We start from the raw sequence: 22,951 nt of genomic DNA, 5'->3' as shown, positions 1-22,951 counted from the left end.
TATTAGCCAAGTTTTTCCCTGCCAAAAACGTTAATTGGCGAGTATTCCACATACAAAATTTAATCGCATTCAGTTCCCAAACCCACTAGTTTGAATTCAACCAATCAGAGATGCAGGTTTAGTTATGAGCCGTTGCTAAAAATAGATACAAGACTTTGCGTCGGGAGTTGTTATGCAACTCCCTGGTACAACTGCCATATAGACTGTACACAAATCAAGCGTGGTGTTAAATTACGTATCTGTCAATGACGTTCATAGTGTTTAAATATTCATATTATGGGCGAGGTTTATTGGGTTCGCAACGGAAAATATCTTGGAGAACAACAAAGTGAAAGTTGCAATTTTTTCGACTTTTATGCCACCATTTGAAGTAAAATATAAATAGATAAGCTAGTTATGTATGTCGTTATGGCATAGTGGAGTCAGTGAGGTTGAGAAATATCATAGTCCAGGATGCAAAATGCTGCTTTAACATTTGAGAATACCATTTCAAAGAAATGAAACCCCCCAAGTTCTTTTTTACAGACTGCTACTTGACAAATCAAGGTCATTCCCAAGTCACATATTATAATAATACCCACACTTTGCTACGGCTAATTGCTTTAAAACATTGGCCAGCATAGTTGTACCATACTCGCAAACTACAGTGTCCCACCAAATGGTTCTCACAAGTTGCTTTTCACGCACGTAGTTTGCCAAATGCTCTAACAAGTTATTTTGGAAAGAAACCCATTCTGCGCAATACGTATATTCATACCTGTTTAGTAGTAGCACTGTCTTCTAAAGTATGAATACCGATTCTGCGCTCAATCCTCGTAGTACATTATAATGTTATCTGGTGTGTCGTACTTATACCGATACTGCACATTACATATTACCATACCTGTTATTATTTGCATTACGTATATTCACACCTATTCTTATACTGATTCTGCGCATGATGTATATTCATACCTGTTATTATACCCATTCTACGCATTACTAATACTTACCTGGTAATTCCCATACCTATTATATGCTACTGTACTGTTTGTGGTATTACTGGGCTTCATAGTGGAGTGTACTGAACTAAACGTTCGCGTTGAAATGAAAGACACATTTAGCAACTTCTGGCAACCATCAAAACAAAAAAAGGGCCTAACCTTAGTATCAGAAGTTTCTGGAGGCTTTAAATCAGCAAACAAGGCAATTTTCAAATGTCCTGATAGCAGCAATCCAAGGTATGGAATCAACAAAAGATATTACTACACCACAATTGGCTAGCCAATATCAGAACACCATCAATATTACCCTTACGTAAGAGTAAGCCTTGTGCATTGCTTGAGTTATACCCCTGTTCCACTGATAAAAGCATGGTAGATCATTGATTAACACCTAATTACAAGGCTTGCTGTTTATGCAATGAAGATTTACACAGTGTCACTGAGAGATTTGATTTCTTCTCAAACCTTCACATGTGATGAAACTAAAGATTGATGTTAATGAACACAATGCCAAACTTCAGTAATCTATCACCAACTAAAGTTACACTCAGCCTACATTATTGATGTTACTTTAGCATACCCTAGGTTTACCTTTAGTGTTCTTGTCTAGCGTAGCCTGGGCCTTCTTAATAACTCTTGATTTTTTTGTAATAATGACTTTCAGATGCCTTGTTAATATTTTAAACTGCATTGGGCTTATACGAATTGCAAGGCCGAAAGTTCTAGCCCTTGCAACAACAGCTGAATATTTTCCACAGGGAGTCACAGAAAATGGCATTGTTAGAGAGTTGTTCCTCCCTGACGTTATCAATATGGAATTTCAAGTGTATTACGTAATCAATGGTGGCTTACTGTATATTGTGGTGAAGCCTTAGGAGCCAATTTTTAAAGCGAGCATATTCGTCCAACAGAAAGCGGTTCACTTTAAAATTGAATATCAGATAATTTTGAGGTTACTGAATGATATAAATTGTCTTGATGCCTGCCTTCATTTTTCCTTTAATCAAAAGTGGTTCAGTTGAGTCACTCTCGGATTTCTTCTAGTCTTTATTTCTTACATATGAAGGAAATTCAAACTAGTATTACTGTTTCAAATGAAATAGAACTGTTCAGATATGTTTATTTGATCTTCTTCATCACAACCGTTGTTGACATATATATGTAAGTTGCAATTGTCCAAAAGGGAAACTTGCCTTATGTTTTACTGTTGCACTTGAGTTAAAGTATGTTTGTATGATCTGAAAAAGAAAGTTGCTACAAACGTTTCTGGGAATCCCATAAAGCTTCATGGGGTTTCCCATAGACCAACTATGTGCCTGTTCTCTGAGCACTGGTACATATATCTTGCTTTGAGCACCTTGTGATCAAGTTTTTTGCGCAGTTCAATAATAAAACCATGTAACAATCGAAACCACTCAATGATAAGTAATTTAATTCAAGGAAGATTGTCACAAACATGGAGACTCAAATGAAATTAATTTTGTGACTCTCTCATTTAATCTTCTTTTAGTGCAAACATTTAAGGGATTCTTTTTGCATGTTAAATTGCTATGCGATGTTGGGTAATACCTGTTGTGCATTATAGTGTGTGTTAAAGAGAGATTTATATGAATACTGAAGCATTTTTTGCCTGGTTTTACTTTTGTATAATACAGACAAAATATATTAACCTGTTGTGTGTGATACAGTGTCTGTTAAAGAGAGATTTATATGAATACTGAAGCATTATTTGCCTGGTTTTACTCTTGTATAATACAGACAAAATATATTAACCTGTTGTGTGTGATACAGTGTCTGTTAAAGAGAGATTTATATGAATACTGAAGCATTATTTGCCTGGTTTTACTCTTGTATAATACAGACAAAATATATTAACCTGTTGTGTGTGATACAGTGTCTGTTAAAGAGAGATTTATATGAATACTGAAGCATTATTTGCCTGGTTTTACTCTTGTATAATACAGACAAAATATATTAACCTGTTGTGTGTGATACAGTGTCTGTTAAAGATAGATTTATATGAATACTGAAGCATTATTTGCCAGGTTTTACTCTTGTATAATACAGACAAAATATATTAACCTGTTGTGTGTGATACAGTGTCTGTTAAAGAGAGATTTATATGAATACTGAAGCATTATTTGCCAGGTTTTACTCTTGTATAATACAGACAAAATATATTAACCTGTTGTGTGTGATACAGTGTCTGTTAAAGAGAGATTTATATGAATACTGAAGCATTATTTGCCAGGTTTTACTCTTGTATAATACAGACAAAATATATTAACCTGTTGTGTGTGATACAGTGTCTGTTAAAGATAGATTTATATGAATACTGAAGCATTATTTGCCTGGTTTTACTCAGATTGTATAATACAGACAAAATATATTAACCTGTTGTGTGTGATACAGTGTCTGTTAAAGGTAGATTTATATGAATACTGAAGCATTATTTGCCAGGTTTTACTCTTGTATAATAAAGACAAAATATATTAACCTGTTGTGTGTGATACAGTGTCTGTTAAAGATAGATTTATGTGAATACTGAAGCATTATTTGCCAGGTTTTACTCTTGTATAATAAAGACAAAATATATTAACCTGTTGTGTGTGATACAGTGTCTGTTAAAGATAGATTTATGTGAATACTGAAGCATTATTTGCCAGGTTTTACTCTTGTATAATAAAGACAAAATATATTAACCTGTTGTGTGTGATACAGTGTCTGTTAAAGATAGATTTATATGAATACTGAAGCATTATTTGCCTGGTTTTACTCAGATTGTATAATACAGACAAAATATATTAACCTGTTGTGTGTGATACAGTGTCTGTTAAATATAGATTTATATGAATACTGAAGCATTATTTGCCTGGTTTTACTCTTGTATAATACAGACAAAATATATTAACCTGTTGTGTGTGATACAGTGTCTGTTAAAGATAGATTTATATGAATACTGAAGCATTATTTGCCTGGTTTTACTCTTGTATAATACAGACAAAATATATTAACCTGTTGTGTGTGATACAGTGACCTGTTAAAGATAGATTTATGTGAATACTGAAGCATTATTTGCCAGGTTTTACTCTTGTATAATAAAGACAAAATATATTAACCTGTTGTGTGTGATACAGTGTCTGTTAAAGATAGATTTATGTGAATACTGAAGCATTATTTGCCAGGTTTTACTCTTGTATAATAAAGACAAAATATATTAACCTGTTGTTTGTGATACAGTGTCTGTTAAAGAGAGATTTATATGAATACTGAAGCATTATTTGCCTGGTTTTACTCTTGTATAATACAGACAAAATATATTAACCTGTTGTGTGTGATACAGTGTCTGTTAAAGATAGATTTATATGAATACTGAAGCATTATTTGCCTGGTTTTACTCTTGTATAATAAAGACAAAATATATTAACCTGTTGTGTGTGATACAGTGTCTGTTAAAGATAGATTTATATGAATACTGAAGCATTATTTGCCTGGTTTTACTCTTGTATAATAAAGACAAAATATATTAACCTGTTGTGTGTGATACAGTGTCTGTTAAAGAGAGATTTATATGAATACTGAAGCATTATTTGCCTGGTTTTACTCTTGTATAATACAGACAAAATATATTAACCTGTTGTGTGTGATACAGTGTCTGTTAAAGAGAGATTTATATGAATACTGAAGCATTATTTGCCAGGTTTTACTCTTGTATAATACAGACAAAATAGATTAACCTGTTGTGTGTGATACAGTGTCTGTTAAAGAGAGATTTATATGAATACTGAAGCATTATTTGCCAGGTTTTACTCAGATTGTATAATACAGACAAAATATATTAACCTGTTGTGTGTGATACAGTGTCTGTTAAAGAGAGATTTATATGAATACTGAAGCATTATTTGCCAGGTTTTACTCTTGTATAATACAGACAAAATAGATTAACCTGTTGTGTGTGATACAGTGTCTGTTAAAGATAGATTTATATGAATACTGAAGCATTATTTGCCTGGTTTTACTCAGATTGTATAATACAGACAATAGATATTTACCTGTTGTGTGTGATACAGTGACCTGTTAAAGATAGATGTTTTCCTCCCACTACTTCTTTAGCAATGTTGGCGGCTTCCTTTAGCGTAAAAAAGTTTTGTTGTATGCAGCAGTCATGACCTCTGTGGCAGACCAAGCCATGAATGTTTCAGGTCAGACTGCAGAGCGCTAAAGCAACTGAACTATTTTCCTTTATGTGTGAGAAAATCTTTCACCTGAAAAGTTTTGTTCATTATGTTGACTTGAATCTTTCCAGATGTGTAGGAGCATCCCATCATAAATCTGTCAGGCTCGTCTGCCACCTTAAATGAGAAAGGAGCCTTATCTGGTATAGGGATGGTTGAATAAATTGTAGAAACTTTAACTGAAACAGCAAATGGCTATAGACATAAACATCAGTCCAAGTATTTTTAGAGATGAATAGTGTAATGCCAGAATGGTAATGGTATTACCATATTATCAAAGTCATCATAATAAGTGATGAAAGGTAACAATGAAATATTTAAAAGTAGGTTGTTCAAGGTAATGACAAATTCAGCAATATATATGTGTACCTAGAAAGACATTGGTATTTCTACTTTGTGGGTAGGACTTGCTGTATATTTACAACTTTCTCATTAGAGAGATACTTCTGTAACCAACATTATTCTTTTGTTCTCCATTTTCTGAACAAACTGTTTTGTTACCAAATTGTAGAAAATAACCACACAATCATGATGATGTAATGTTTGTAACAATTTTGGCCCAATGAATGATTTTAAGTTGTTGAATTGTGTGTCCACCATCGGCCAGTGCCATTAGGTACTAAGATGTTGGGAGACAGGTTAGCAAGGAGCAAGAAAAAAGATTCCAAAACTTACTGGTTTGGTTGTTTAGGAGTGACAAACTTACCTGTCTTCATTCCCACCTCTCTCCCTGGGTGAGGGGGGAGGGGTAGAACACGGCTGGATGGTGGAGGGGAGGGGGGAGGGGTAGAACACGGCCGGATGGTGGAGCAGTTATGACAGGCTATATAGATAGATTGCTGTCTCAGGAGTTGGGTCCATACCAAGGGTTAAGAAGGTCCCCTACAGCGACTTCTGTGTCTATCTACAGTTTTAGTGATCGAGTTCAATGTTTTGAACTGAAATAGTTTATATGTTATCAAATGCTAATTACTCTTGTAAGAGGCCATATTGCACGGTTTAGAAAGAGTATAGGTTACGAGGGGCCCGCTGGTAGTGAGTTCTCTTCTTTGACATATGATGTCATAGAACTGCGTAGTCAAATGTTTTGCATCTTACATGTTCACTTACTGAATTGAAGAGGGTTGGTACCTCTATATGTATAGAGGAGGCTACTTCAAATAATGTAGGTTAGGGAAGTCACTTTGAGAAGGGGAGGTGTTATCATGAGAAGGAAGGGCATTGACCAGAGACGTCTGAAGATAGAGGGCGCACAGTGTTAAAAGTTACCAGTTCATTCTAGGCACAGTAGAACAAGAGTGCTAAGGTTTTGGGGAGACAGGTAAGCTTGTTACTTGTAACTATCCAAACCAGTTAGTTTTGGAATTTCTCCTTTCAAGGTTTGCTGATCTTTTCTTTTCTAGTAATGTTGTTGTTATTCCAGCTTGGATAAGTGGTAGTTAACTTAATGTTTATCATGGATTCCCAGTGTAAATTTATCTGTTACTTGTGTTAGTTAACTTAATGTTTATCATGATTTCCCACAAATTTGAATATCTATTGATCTTTGCTTAATACATTCCATTGAAATTTACATTCTGAAGCACAATCTGTCATATTAGTCCACTAAAATTGCACCACAAATGATTCAAGTTTATAGCAATTTTAAGGTTTGCAAATCAAACAAGGCAAGACATGAAATTGATAGGATACAAAGAAGTTTGTGTTGAATGAAATGGTCATTATGAATTCACTTACGAGGAGCATTACATCATTAACAAGACTTGCAATTTCAAACATTGCAATGTATAGAGCAAATACAAATCAGGAGATTAGCACATTAATCAGGAGAGTAGGAGATTAGCACATTAATAAGGAGATAGCAGGAGATTAGCACATTAATCAGGAGAGTAGGAGATTAGCACATTAATCAGGAGAGTAGGAGATTAGCATATTAATCAGGAGAGTAGGAGATTAGCACATTAATCAGGAGAGTAGGAGATTAGCACATTAATCAGGAGAGTAGGAGTTTAGCACATAAATCAGGAGAGTAGGAGATTAGCACATTAATCAGGAGAGTAGGAGATTAGCACATTAATCAGGAGAGTAGGAGATTAGCATATTAATCAGGAGAGTAGGAGATTAGCACATTAATCAGGAGAGTAGGCGATTAGCACATTAATCAGGAGAGTAGGAGTTTAGCACATAAATCAGGAGAGTAGGAGATTAGCACATTAATCAGGAGAGTAGGAGATTAGCACATTAATCAGGAGAGTAGGAGTTTAGCATATAAATCAGGAGAGTAGGAGATTAGCACATTAATCAGGAGAGTAGGAGATTAGCACATTAATCAGGAGAGTAGGAGTTTAGCACATTAATCAGGAGAGTAGGAGTTTAGCACATAAATCAGGAGAGTAGGAGATTAGCACATTAATCAGGAGAGTAGGAGATTAGCACATTAATCAGGAGAGTAGGAGATTAGCACATTAATCAGGAGAGTAGGAGATTAGCACATTAATCAGGAGAGTAGGAGATTAGCACATTAATCAGTAGAGTAGGAGATTAGCACATTAATCAGGAGAGTAGGAGTTTAGCACATAAATCAGGAGAGTAGGAGTTTAGCACATAAATCAGGAGAGTAGGAGATTAGCACATTAATCAGGAGAGTAGGAGTTTAGCACATAAATCAGGAGAGTAGGAGATTAGCACATTAATCAGTAGCGTAGGAGATTAGCACATTAATCAGGAGAGTAGGAGTTTAGCACATAAATCAGGAGAGTAGGAGTTTAGCACATAAATCAGGAGAGTAGGAGATTAGCACATTAATCAGGAGAGTAGGAGTTTAGCACATAAATCAGGAGAGTAGGAGATTAGCACATTAATCAGGAGAGTAGGAGATTAGCATATTAATCAGTAGAGTAGGAGATTAGCACAATAATCAGGAGAGTAGGAGATTAGCATATTAATCAGGAGAGTAGGAGATTAGCACATTAATCAGGAGAGTAGGAGATTAGAACATTAATCAGGAGAGTAGGAGATTAGCACATTAATCAGGAGAGCAGGAGATTAGCACATTAATCAGGAGAGCAGGAGATTAGCACATTAATCAGGTGATAGCAGGAGATTAGCACATTAATCAGGAGAGCAGGAGATTTCCATTGTAAAAAAAAAGGAGTTTGCTGGTAAAGTTGGCAGGTCTGCATTTGGTAAGTTTTCCAAATATTTGAGACAAAATAGGTTGCATTGACTTAGCTCAATTCCTTTAAATCTTGTTCCATTCAGTAGAGATACAGTTTGGTTGTTTCAGCTTATTGAGTAGTGTCACAATAAGTACACAAAGTTAGTATCACAATCCACATCTCCCCTGTATCACTCTAATACTGATAATTCAATCGCCTGGCAAAGGTCCAAGTAATAGTTTATTGTTTGGAATTGATGTTGCCAAGAACAGATTGACCTGGGGAATAAAGGGCAAAGTATTTACCTATAATTATAACACACACACATACAACTTCATTGCTGTAAATCACTTTCTCCACAGTATCTTGGTAGATGTTTCCTGAGTTTGTGTTTACCCCTGATGTGAACCCTAAATGTGGCATAGTTGGGAGCAATTACTGAAGAAAGCACTGTTGAATTGGTACAATTCATGTCTGAGTCAGTATTTTTGTGTCAGCCTCCCTGGTTTCGTTATGCCTATGACCTTTTGCTAATCTGTTGAAAGATATGTTTAGTATCTAATTTAAATCCATGCTCTGCTTGAAATTAATAATATGATTGTCCATAAACAAATTCAGCAAGTTAATTGCATCCAACCTTTCCCCAAACATTATTTATTGTTCAGTGTTGCCTTAGAACCTGTCACAAAAGAAGTAATAATGTAATTTAGCTATCATGGACACCTGTGCATTACATGTGTGCCTGCACATGATACAGCTTCATGAACATGATAAGATAGCGTTTAAACCTTCTCAGGAAAAATCAGGACCCAGACTTTGTACTATAGTCTGCATGTCACTCAGTTTGTTGCTTGGTTTCGATGATAATCGTTACCTGTCATGATGCTGTGTGGGCGGCGGGGGGGGGGTGCTTTTGTGATGCCCAGCTTGTTAACATGATATCTGAAGAAGGGAAGGTCGCACCATTTTGATATTAAGTGTTGACAAGTACCACGTTAAGTAAAAGAATTGTTTTGTTTATTGTAGAGGTAAAAGGTCATTTGGGGTCACCAGGAGTCAGATTGTGAAAACCTTGTAAACATGATATTTCAAGAACGGCAGCTTGGGCAGACCTCATATTTGATGTGTAGAAGTACCACATTGAGCACAAGGAGCCTATCGTTTTTGGTGGAGGTTAAAGGTCATTTGGGGTCATCAGAGGTCAAATTGTGAAAACCTTGTAAATATAATATCTCAATATTGGAAGCTTGGGCAGATCTCATACTTGGTATGAAGATGTATAACAAGGGAGTTGTTATGGAACAACTCCCTTGTATAACATTGAGTAAATGAAGCCTATTCATTTTGGTGGCGGGCAAAGGTCATTTGAAGTCAACAAATGCCAAACATTTACTTCACTCCCCTCTTACCTGTGTCTCTACACTAATGCACCTTCCTAAGCATAATCTTGCAATGGAAGCTTGGACAGATCGCATAGTTGGAATGTTATTGTACCACATTGAGTACAGGAAGCCTAATGTTGTGGGCAGAGGTAAATGGTTGTATGAGTTCACCAGGGGTCAAATTGTGTAACATTTTTTACACAATATTTTCAACAAGGACAGATGTCATATTTAGTATGTTGATGTATCACATTTAGTACATGAAGCCTGTTGTTGAAGCCATGGGTCATTTCAGGACAGCCTGTGTTATTGTGTATATATGGTTTGTCACATCACACTGTTTTTCACTGTATTACTAAGATCAAGTATGTTGTACACCCTCACTATACATTACATCAGCCTCATGTAGAAATCTGCTCTGAATGTTAACATCATCAAAACCACAATGCATTTTTGCATTCTGGTATCACTTCTGCTTATTTTTTCAGCAATTGTTATATATGATGAATTACATGAGGAGGGCTAGTGGTAGAAGTGTGGAAAGGATTTCATGGCTCTTGTGTCAAAATCAGGAACTGTGTTTACATTCGTCCAATCCAATCACAAGATCAAACACATTTATAAGCTTCTTACTAATTGGAACTAAGTTTAAGATTAAGTAAACCCATCATTTGCATATAACAGTGAAAAACAGTTTACCTTGAGTTGTTTAATCTTTTTAATCTCTCTTGTGCTGCTTCTAGTAGAGGGACCTATACTTGAATCACTTTTAGTTCTTTAACAGACATGAAATAGTTATATATTGATTTATAAAAATAAACAGTTAGGCTAAATTGTATATATTGATATATAATAATAAACAGTACTAGGCTAGTAATATTGTATTACGGTGTAACTTTGCCACATAATAGTGTGAATAATAATTTATTGATCAATGAACAACCTCAGTCTTTCTGTCAATCATGACCAAAAAAAATCATTTTGATCAATGTCTTTGATTCTCTACATTTAAGTTAGTCCTTCCTTTCATTTAAGCAAGTAAATATGATCCAAACCTGCTGTAAAGAATGCACCTGGCTTTCGTCAGATTTCTCTGGAGGGTTTAACTAAACAATGTTCTGATAGCTGTCAGTTAAAAAGTCTCTTTTGCCTCTTCTGTATTGCACCACAGAAGCTTTCTTAGAAATTGTACCAAAATGTGTAAACAGGTAGTACTCCCATAGGCCTAACCTTCCAAATATCCAGCAATACTCAAAGATACACACATGCCTAATAAAACCAAGAATGACCCCATGCTCTCCTTGCACTGAGCAGCAGTAACAACAAGAGCTGACCTGGGTAGTACAGGGTGTTGAATCCTTCCTTCATTGAGAACACAGTGTACTGTCCTGGCAATGACAACACTTTACTTGCTTTGTACAGCAGGCTGAGTTTGATTGATGTTTGTTGGTAATAGGAAATGAAGGCTTCTAATATGACTTGGCCATGTTAACTGAGTGAAAGCAACATTAATCCATACTTGTACTGGACACTTTGGACAACCATGAAAGAAAATCAGGCAAGGGTAGTTTGAGGTGGACGGGGGGGGGGGGAGGTTGGAGGGTTGTCACTTTGTCAGTAAATCTTTCAGCCAGTCAGTTTGTCAGATATGGTTCCTGTTTTCTTTGTTTTTCTTGTGAGATTGAAACATTGCCAGTTTGATGCACGATTTATCCTGTAAACACAACATTTCATATGTGAATCCTTCTGTTTGTTACGGAAAGGAGTGGTTTCATCCAGCTGCTTGATGCATCAGCATTGACGCACTCCATTCCCCTCCCTGGCCATTAAGTAGTAAACATAATGGAGTTTTGTAGTCCACAGTATCAAACTAACCAAATTTTTTGAGATTTCAGTTATTCAGGTGCTCTTTTCTTTTGTATATTATTATTTTATTGTAATCAATTTACAGTGCATGAGGCAGATAATATTAGGCAATTGAAGTGTATTAGACCAGAGATCTAAAGTACTGTATGACTTGACATTTTATAATTGTTACAGGGATTCATTGGTTACATGTGCATTCTCACGTTGACTTGACTGCATTAAATGGCGTAACTTAGTAGACAATCCTAGAAATTAAATGGAGGGCTATCTTATCAGTGATGGATTTTGGCCGCTGTTGATAAACACATTTGTTCTGTAAACTTGATATCAAGTGAGCAGCTTGTAAGCTATGTCAATAATTTGACATGTTTTTTTCTCTAGAGCCTTGATCAGATTGATCTGAGCTCTTTGGTTTTTAAATGTTATTATTTCATTAACTAGTCACGCCTAAGTTAATTCCAAACTAAGACATCTTGATTATCATTGGAAGGATTGAAATATTTAATGATAGATCTAGCTATGGTATGAGGGTTATGAAAGACTTGGGCCAGTGATGTAGAACAGAATGAATTGGATCTAGCTAGGATATGAGGGTTAGAACAGAATGTATTGGATCTAGCTAAGGTATGAGGGTTATGAAAGACTTGGGCCAGTGATGTAGAACAGAATGTATTGGATCTAGCTAGGATATGAGGGTTATGAAAGACTTCCAAGGGCCAGTGATGTAGAACAGAATGTATTGGATCTAGCTAGGATATGTGGGTTATGAAAGACTTGGGCCAGTGATGTAGAACAGAATGTATTGGATCTAGCTAAGGTATGAGGGTTATGAAAGACTTGGAATGTATTTGTGTACATATAAAAGACTAGTTAGAGTGTACTAATTGTATGATGCCATCATTGAAGGGAGGGGGGGGGGGGGGTTCTGGGGAGCTCTGAAGCATACAGGGAGTTGCAGAAATATAACCTAGACTGACAATGCTGTTTATTGACAGTATTTAAATACAACAAAGTTAATCGTGTGCATTCAGTCATCCTTTAATGGATTATATCATGTTTACCCAATGACTTGCCACATTTAAAACTTCATTTTCCAACAGTAAAAAGTGCATTGAAAGATCAATAAAAAGTTGTCTTTATTAAATGATCCAAATTTTGTGTGTTAAAGTATTTCAGAGTTGTTTTTAACACTATGTATCTTTTTTATCACAACAGGAACAAAGTCAACAAGCGACAAGTTCAGGATTCAGTGAAGGAGTTTAGTTTGATGTGTCGGGGTCTCCATGGTATGGAATATGCCCAATAATCTGCTATGATGTCTCACAGTCTCCACCGTACATGGAATATGGTCAGCCTCTTACAGACAAAGGACACTCAGTGGTCTGCTATTGTGAGGTGTCCAAATAATTTATGGCAGTTTCTCAGTGACACAAAGATACTCACAAGTGATTATAATGCAACCATAATTGATTAGTTGATTAATTATCATTTGAAACATTTCAATAGTTGGATCCTGAATATATTTGACTGTAGCCTAATGTGATTGCAAAATAGCAAAACCACCTGTTCTAATTATTTTACAGGAATACCTAAACCTAACTGTTGTTGGGTACCACAGGTAGAAGAAGTTGCTAAGTGCATGAAGAGATGAGTTTTTCATACATAGTTAGGTTTATGATGTCTTTAAGAGAGTTTTGTAGCATAAAACATACATTTATGCTGTTACTGGTGCTGGTTATTTCATCTTCATAGCTCCTTTATCTATTTAAACTCAAAGGTACATTGTTATATATGACATGTTAATAAACAAAGCACACAAATTAATTGAGTTTACATTACAGAGCATCACTAACACCATTTCTGTTTGTATAGTTACTGCTTTCTCCATTTTCTCATATCTTGAAACTTGGATGGACTGCAAAGAAGAATAAAATGTAATCTGCATTTGTAATTAATAACAATAAAACTTAGTTGTATAGTCACTGCATATGTCATACTCTGAGAGTCTGTATATAGCCTATGACAACATGCCCTTAGACCTAGCTAAACTTTGGCAGGCTAAGACTTAGCTGACCTAGCAGTAGAACTCACCTTCACTGCCATCTGCCACAGAGGGTTTCAGTGATAGTCCTAATTCACCCTAAACCTTGGTGTATGTTTACTCTGCTGATTTTATGTAAATTTATTAAGAAAGAAACTGTATTTTCATAGATATTGAAAAGTAGGCCATTGTGAATACCCACAATCCATTTTGTATGGTCAAATGCTATTGATAAGCAGACTTGAGCAAACTTGAATTTGTTTGTATCAAAACTCACCACAGCTGATTATTCATTTCAGGTCATTCCTTAAATCCAGGCATGAATTGTGTCTTAACAGTGCAAAAGAGATCTCTAGTGACAACAGTACAAGGTCATCTAAACAGTGCTTGGTATTGGAGTAAAATTGTAGGCAGTCACCTGACAAGGGTTACCTTACTTTCAACTAACGGACAGTTACTAACCAGATACAAAACTAGGTTTCTATAAGGTTGCCTAACACATTGAGTTTGACGGAAACAGATCTCTTCTTCTTCAATAATTTTGAAAGAAATTGTATGAACTGCTAGTGATCAACTCATGATAACGTTATGTTCTGCTTGTCAAGCTATGACAGCTCCCTCTATTGATTTGAGTGTGGATCAAGCGTCCCATTTGCTGAATTCACATAAATCTGCTAGTTAGGGTTAAGGTGCATCCAATTATATTACATGGGTTGCTTAAACTGCTGCACAGTTACTGACCAATGCAATATGCATCTTGAATCCCTTCTAAGAAGAGTGGTCCCATCATAATATAAATTAAAGCAAAGTTAATCATAGCATTTTTCATCAAACTCATCCTTGTCATGGTCCAATTAATCCCCAACTTAGCCTTAGTATAACTTTACACTGTCTTTTTACACATGCCGTTAAATAAGGCACTTTTATGTATCTGTGGGTAATATTTACATTACATACATGTATAATATGGTCACATCCTTGCCGTGAGAGAAGGTTTGATACCTTTAATGTTGTTTCATTCCGTACAATATCAGTGGTAAGGGTAGACACTTGTAAATATATTTATTATGTACATTCAGCATTCTTCTCTACTTATCTCAATTAAACAGTTGCTTACATATTATGAATTTTATTTCACAAAGAGCAATAAATCTAGTAATTATATGTTATGAACAGATCATGTTATGAAATGGGAATATTCCACATAAGGTTACAGTATCAAGGACTTCTGCTTGTTGTAAGAAGTCATTTGAGGATTGATGCCCTTTTTACATCTGTCAGGACTATATGACTATATTTCCCAGTATGACTTAATTTTAACAGTAATCTTTAGCTTCATTTTAAACCAAATGGCACCTTAGGATGAGTTCAACAATGTGTGCCCTTGTACTTTGTGCTATTTGGGACTATTTGCTTGTGAAGTGCTGACTTTATAGGCTCTGTGTTAAATTAGGAGTCCAGTTATTTGATTGATGAGCATCTGGTATTACAAGTGTTGAATGTGTCCTTAAACTGATGGAAACTGATATTACTTGTCTGTAGCATCTCAAGATTAATTTTGTTCCTTATGTTATTGATAAAAGAATGCAGTGTGTGTACCAAAGCAAGCTATTCAGTATGTTGTAGTAGACAATACATATGGATCAAAGACTACACATTAAGGCAGCTTTTGACAGCAATTAAGGGCAAATTTTAAATTCTGTTCAAGATTTCAAATTCCATAGAATGCAGATCACTAAGCTTGATTTGGTAAGTTTTATTTGAAGTTTTTATGAAAAAGCCAAACATTTCTGACAAATTATGATTGCTGAAAACTTATAAAAAATGAATTTATTGAAAAGTTCTGGATGAAGAAATTAAAATAATTAAATGGATCAAATTAGTTATTGCTTCTTAATGTCACCTGACATTAAGCAATGTATTGCTTCTTAATTGGTGAAGGTATCTGTTTGATGACTTGTTTTGTTATCAAATGCATTCTTATTTTATGTTAGTAGGTTTGGTTAGAAAGCTGATAATATTTGACAAAAAGGGAAAAGAAACCTGCTTTAAAGTGTGTCACAGAAGTAAATCTAAGGGCATGTCTTGTTCAGTTTCAGCCAAACTGTATTACTACAAAGATCAATTTCATTTTTACCAACAGTATGATTCAATTTATCCTTTAATAAAGGTGTAGGCCATCCGCATTTTATTATCTGCTGCTACCAATCATTATTGTACCACTATCTGTCACCTTCTCTAGGGGTTCCTTGCATTTTGTACTTCTGGAAAAAGGTTTGACAACCAATAACCTATCACCTATTTATGCATGCTAACATGATTTATATGCAAGTGGTTGCTTGTAGTAGGAAATCATGAGAGCCCTGTATGACCAGCTGTAAGGTACAATATTACACAGGTATATAATCAAGTTAGATGTAACTATGTCATTCAAACAAGAAAAGATACAGCTGCTATTGGGATTCAGTATTTCACCTGTTCCAACATCTTTCCAGACCTTTTCCAGGCAAATGTTAGATTTGTTTAATCCTTAGAACTGCTCTCCTGGTTGATGTTGGTTAATACAACATTATGTGACATACTTTGGATTATTGTATGTATTCATTGTTTTGTATTATTTAGGACAATTCAGCAGGTTGCTGCATAACAGTAGTACCACACTAACCAGGAGGAGGGTCAGGGGGGCTTATAATACTTAAAAAGGTGACACACCATTTTGCAATTATGAAAAGAACTCAGCTGTGAAGGAATACAGTAGATATATCAATGCTTCAACTGTAAATTATCTCAAAAGATGAAAAGAAGCCTAATTACTAATTAGGCAGCAAGTAAGGCAAACATAGCAAATAAACATGTTGTTTGTATTCATAACTTAATTGTTTGTCACTCATGTTAACTTTATTATTAAACCTTATTGAATTTTTATCGTTCACAGAAACCTTGTAATGTCAAGTAAGATATACCGATAACTACCATTAAATATGTTCATACCATTAACTTGGCATCAAATTATTAATATATCTGGAATTATATCATTGGGTTTAATACAGTCTTCATGAATGCTCACTATTCAATATCATCATTGTCTTTATCCTACTGTAACTGCAGTTTGCAATAAGAGAGTCTCCCAGTAAAAAAATATAAGTGGCCTTGTTTGTATTAATTTGATGTACTTGTTTGACTGGTCTGGGCTTAGATTTCTGGGGTTATAGAATGCCTTCAGAGCTAGTGGCAATGTTTTCATGTCTTGTAATAGTTTTGCATTGTTTAGTACAGGGTTTGTTGCCAGACTTAACCATTGGTTTAATGTTTTGTATATCATGTATCTTGTGAATAATAAAATCAACAATTTTGTAATCAGGCAAAATTTCTCCATGACAATCTTTGTGCTCTCCTTTAATTGTGTTTAATATTTCAAATGAAGGTTGTATTATGTGATCCACAGTTGATGGATCAAACAGGGATACCAACTTGGTTTACATTGTACACTCATGCATGGTAGTATGCAGAGGTGTAGGCTGTAAAGAGGGCTCAATGATATTATCAAACCAGTTCAGGTAACATTACAATAATTATTACATATCACAGGGAATTTGATGGAAATGGACCGGTGACCTCATTTAGACCAATCCATGGGTCATTGTACCTGACACAGGAAACTAGTATGTGACATTTACACAGTTGTACTGTTTGGCAGTCATACTAAAGTTGAAATACTATGTCTCCTATTACTGTTATGCCTGAGTAGCTTGCTCAAATAGATATATCTTTGCAATAAAAATTAAACCTCACCCACCACCATAATTTCTAAAACTGGTGCATTTTCTTAATCAAGTACTAAAGACACAAACAAAGGTATTTCTTGTTTCTGAGACAGTGAAGAGACCAATGATGTCATGAATCGGAAATAATGGTGGAATCTGTGCAATGGTGATGTACAGGGGCTGACTGGGTCTTAAAACCGGCCCGGGCATTTTCCACCTAGACCGGCCCATTATTCATATATATGCTACTTACAAAGTGATCGCCGTCCTGGGGGAGGGGTCTAAGGGGAGGGGGGTCCGCCTCCCCATAGAGATTTTTTTGAAGTTAAGGAATGCCTGGATGCAAAATGGTGCTATATTTCTCAATTTTGTAGGTTACAATAATCCTTTAAATATGATCCAAAAATAATTTCCAGAAGCAACACTTGATTAAATTGAGGAAAGTTTAAAACGTAAACAAAACTAGACATTATATGTCTTAAAAATATAGACAATATATGTCTTAGACTGGATTTATTTAGTTTTTTCAAGCATTTTGTGACAACATGCTTGAAAAACATGGAAAACTGTTAAATCCATTAGCACGTACGGGTTGCCAATAGCATGTTCTTTTGTTACGAACTAACAGACTAACTAACATGGTGATGTCATGAGCTGATTCCCACAGTTAAAAATATATTTCTACACAACCCGTCTGAATTCTATTAACTACTGTGAAAATGGGCTGTAAGTTTTTCCAGGCTCGCCGGCCCACCGGGCATTGGCCGTGTGGCCAGTCCACCACTAGTGATGTATGTGTGTGAATGTGTGTGTGTGCACATGTGACACTTGCTTGTAAACACGATAACACAAAACATTAATGGTGGATTAACTTCATACTTGGTATGTGGATTGGTCTTATAGAGTACAAGAAGGCTATCATTTTATGTGCAGTTCAATGGTCATTTGGAATCAACAGAGGTCAAAGTCTGCAAACTTTGCGAACAAGATAACTCAAAAGCGCATCTTTTTTGAAGTTCACAAATGGTATGTAGATGCAGCTTGTTGAGTACAAGGACCCTATTGATATTGGTGGAGGTCACAGGTCATTTTTATCGATATTTTAAATGATAGTCTGAAAATCAATTAACCACGATAACACAAGAATTACATCTATCTTGAACTAAATACTTAGTATGTAGATCCAGCTTGGTGAGTGCAAGAATCCTATTGAAATTGGTAGAGGTCAAAGGTCACATGAGGTTAACAGGCATCAAAGTCTGAAAACCTTTTACACATGATAACTCCAAAATTAAAGCTACAATTAATCTGTGAATTCTCCAATGCTATGAGTTTCTTTTAGTGAACATAGTTTGGTCAAATTCAGTTCAGTTTATTGCTGTGAAGGGGCTCGTCTTCAATGGAACAAACCTGGCATCCAGGTAAGGAAATCTGCTTCAGAGTTCACACTCTTGCTTTAAACAAGCACTTAAACCTCCTATAAGGGTTAATCCCTCTTTTTTCCTTCAAGTTTACAACAAAATTAATCCTCTGTGTATTCTGTGCCACAAATTCCAGTATTTGGAAGTTTTTCACCAAAAAGTTTACACTTTTATTACTTCTACTGTTAATTTTACTCTTGCAACTACAACAATTTCGAGCAATAGGGCAATTTTTATCATGTATGAACGAAAGGGGAAAAGAGGTACATATAATTACCAAAGGAGACTTGTAATTTATGCAAAGGGGCACTTTAGCTTCCCAAACTGGGAGAACATGTGCCCTTCCCCCCCTACACCGTCCCCTCCATCCACTACCCTGCTTTTGATTGCACAGACCACAGATGTTTATTATCAAACAACTGGCGATAAACTGATAAAAATTAACAATAATTTCAACTCAACTTGTTTGTTTAATTTCTTTATCTTCCAAGCAAAGGTGTGCCATTGTTCCACCTCTCCATACATTCATAAGATAAATCGTCATCAAACCAAAATGTTAATTGTCTTCAATTATTGTCAGCTGGGAAATCAACGAAAACATGCAAAACTAATTCATAGGTTGATTGGTAGAACAATAATTCTTTTGGCTGCTGCAGCTGCTTTGTAAAAGCTTACTAATGGATGTAGTCATGGGCGCAGATCCTGACGGGGACAGCGGGACTCATCCCAGCCAACCTTTTACAGTAGTGGGGACATGATATACCGTGTCCCCACCAATTTGTCTTGACCAAACACCGTATTTCAAATTCCCCTGTATTGAACTTTGGCGCAGTTTGATCCACCATTGTGCAAATGACATGCAGCAGTTCTCATTTCATTATATTTATCCACAGTTGTTAAATATAGGACGGAAATCGCATTTGCGGCAGTCTATAATTGTTTTCTGGGAGAGGACCCCAGACCCATAGTATTCAAAAGTCTACTTGGATTATTTGTCCCCTTTTTTTCTGCAAACGCCCGTGTATTTTCCCAAACTAAATTTCTAAGCCATGAGATCTAAAACTTAAGCAGGTTTGGGAGCATCATTGGGTCTGGGAAGTGTTATTTCCGGCGATCTGGGAGGTATATTTGCCAAACGCGCGAACCCATGATCGTGCTCCGCTTAGATAGTATCAGGGAACAGACATGGGTCGCCACCATTAGCTCAGTGGTTAACGCCGGTGCCTTTCAATCATGAGGTCCCCGGTTCGAGTCACTTCCAGATTAATGTATATGTCGTCCAGTTACAGAGTTGTTGACAATTAACAATTCATAATCATGGACGTTAAATATGAATGTGAGAGACTGACTTCGGTCAGCTTGCGGCTTTGATAGGCCAATGAGGCTTCTTCGCGAGTTCCTGCTTGCAGGAGGATCTAATATACATACATACATACATACACGCATACATACCATTATCCAAGACCGATCTGCGCCCATGGATGTAGTGTCCACAGGGAGAAGAGAAGCTTCTCCAAGAATCGAGGGGTCTCCCTACTGAGGATTAACTGCGGATTAAGACATATTTTGTAAGTTTCAGATTCTTAATGACCTGCCAATGATCGTCAAAACCCATCGGTTGGGATTAGGGACTCGAAACAAAAACATCTCTGCATGATCTAACATGACAATGCTATATTGACAACCGACCCTTATTTTGGGTGATACTAATCCAGGGCCGGGTTTGCTATTAAGCCCATCAAATGGGCCCATGATCCCTGACCTTTGAGACCCCCCAAAATTGGACTGTTGGGAGACTATAAATAAGTAAACAAAGAGGGAAAATGAGTTGTTAGAAAAGTTCCCCGAATATATTTATATGAACGAGTTCATACTACTTTCCTGTTAGCGGAAGATAGAAATGATTTATAAATCGGTGGTGTTGCCGAGTGCATTTTTTTCATTTCATTTATTGAAACCAGTATAAATATAGCATATTTATAAAAAGGAGTACACATGTCAAACTAAAGATAAATAAATATGAAAACCGTGATAGATAAGATATTCAAAAGATTGCACATCAAGAAAGCGTTAAAACTATGTTCATTACTAGAACTAGGTGAAACAATTAGTAAAATTAAATGAAAGGTTCCAAATTACCAAATTGAATGTAAATTGCAGCACGGTAGATGAAAGAGTTCTTATAAAGTTGAAATGCGGTGGCATTTGAAGCAATGAGACTTGGCAATCGGAAGGTTCGGGGTTGGATACCCGGCCGGTTCATAGTATCGTGGGTTTTCTTCCAAGAGCAATCTACCGTTTTCCCATCTGAAATTATTGTCTTTATTGAAAAGATTCCAAATTTGAGAAAAAAATATTGGATTGGAAGCCACCAGACATGAAAGTTGTAACAGTGACGGCGGAACCGGGGGGGGGGGGGCTTGGGGGGGGGGGGGGGGGGCTCAGCCCCCAATGAAAAAGTTGAGGGGGCAAATGCATGATAAGCCCCCCCCCCCCCCAATATTTACCAAGGCTCCGAAACGTGCATCTGCCCATTTTTCAATGCATACTTGTCGATCTGCCCGATGCACACGTATACTACATAGGTGTAATAATTTTAGCAATTGCTGGGGGACCCTGGTCCCTCGGCCCGTCCCCTGGCTATAAACCACATTGTCACCCCAACCGCGTCTTCACGCCCCGTGAAAAGTGGAAGCAGTGAGTGTGAGTACCGGTAAGGGTAACACAACTTCGTCTTAGGCCAATGACTTGCCTCATTTCAGCCAGTTCTCCAACATCCCCTTACTTAGTGGCGGAGCGTCCATATATACAGTCAGGGGGCGGATCCCCCCCCCCCCTCCTGACGTACTCAAATGGACTGCTGGCGCCCTTTTCAGCTTTTCACTACTTTTAACTTATTCGCGATTATTGACTATTTTATTGCGCTCTCATATACCTATTGACATTTGTCATATTCTGTTGGTGTAATTTTCCGACAAAATGGCGACGACACCTATTTATTCTCCGTTTATCTGCAAATTAGCAAGGCCCGGAAAGGGTCATTTCCTGCAATCTAGGGAGTAACTTTACTCAAAAATTTTCTGTACGCTCCGCGCCAACCTGTGGTGGCGCTCCGCTTAGATAGTGTCGAAAGCTACCTACAGACCATTCTTGCCCCCCCCCCCCTGACCAATACCCCTAGCTCCGCCACTGCCCTTACTACACTCAAAAACGTCTTTGCGAGTACACTACGAGTAATAGCTACTCTCTTAAAACACCATCGAATATACAAAGTACAATGTTTTTACAGACTTTTACGTGCAATCTGAGAAATTGCAGGCTTGAGACCCATATTTTAGGGCTAGGTATTCGCAGCATAAAACACTCGGGAAGTGCCGTTTCCGGCCATCTGGGGGTTTGAAAAAACTCAAAATTTTCTTGTACGCTCCACGCCAACCGATGGTGGCGCTCCGCTTAGATAGTCTCCACACATTAGCCCCCCCCCCCCAATAATTTTTCCGTTCCGCCGCGACTGAGTTGTAATCCAACACATTCGGGGTCGCTTAAGCAACGTAAACATAACTGCCTGATGTTTCTGAAGCTATATCAATGAAATGCTTCCGACACGCTCTTGCGCACATGCAGTGTACGCACATATTAATTATGGAAATCCTATGAATGTAGATGAAAATTATACAGTTGGTCGATCCTGTTCTTTGTTATTGGTATTGCAGCCTGGTGACGTTGATTATCTACAGCCAATTAAGGAACATTTTGAACCAACTTTGAATAACATTTCAATGAAAATTAACATTTACGGTTATAACTTTTAAGTTATATGCTGCTGTTCCACCTCTAACTTCTAACCCTACACCCATTCAGCATGGTACTTTCAAATGTGATCGTACTTCGAGATGCATCGTTTGCAGCCACCACACTGTTGAACCCAATTTCATCACCAGCCACAGCACCCAACTCACACACAAGGCTAAAGGTCACATCACTTGCACAACCTCTAATGTCATCTATCTGATCTTTTTTAGAGTTTGCGGCATCCAAGTACGTTGGTGAAACCAAAACCACCCTCGAGAAGCGGTTCTAGGGTCACAGATCCACATTCAA

General features: G+C 36.7%; 1 protein-coding gene across 1 annotated transcript in view; it reads left to right on the top strand.

Annotated features, from left to right (window-relative positions):
- LOC139976312 (importin-13-like) overlaps positions 1–17,040 on the top strand; it is a 75,898-nt gene extending 58,858 nt beyond the window's left edge. The window contains exon 27 of the mRNA XM_071984994.1: positions 12,840–17,040. Coding sequence (XP_071841095.1) covers positions 12,840–12,930 — 91 coding nt within the window. The 3' untranslated portion in view covers positions 12,931–17,040. The remainder of the gene's footprint in view (positions 1–12,839) is intronic.
- The last annotated feature ends 5,911 nt before the right edge of the window (positions 17,041–22,951 follow it).

The sequence above is a fragment of the Apostichopus japonicus genome, chromosome 2 (genome assembly GCF_037975245.1).
Source record: "Apostichopus japonicus isolate 1M-3 chromosome 2, ASM3797524v1, whole genome shotgun sequence".
Classification (NCBI taxonomy): domain Eukaryota; kingdom Metazoa; phylum Echinodermata; class Holothuroidea; order Aspidochirotida; family Stichopodidae; genus Apostichopus; species Apostichopus japonicus.
Note: the sequence above shows the minus strand (reverse complement) of the source record. Positions and strands in the feature narration are given on the sequence as shown.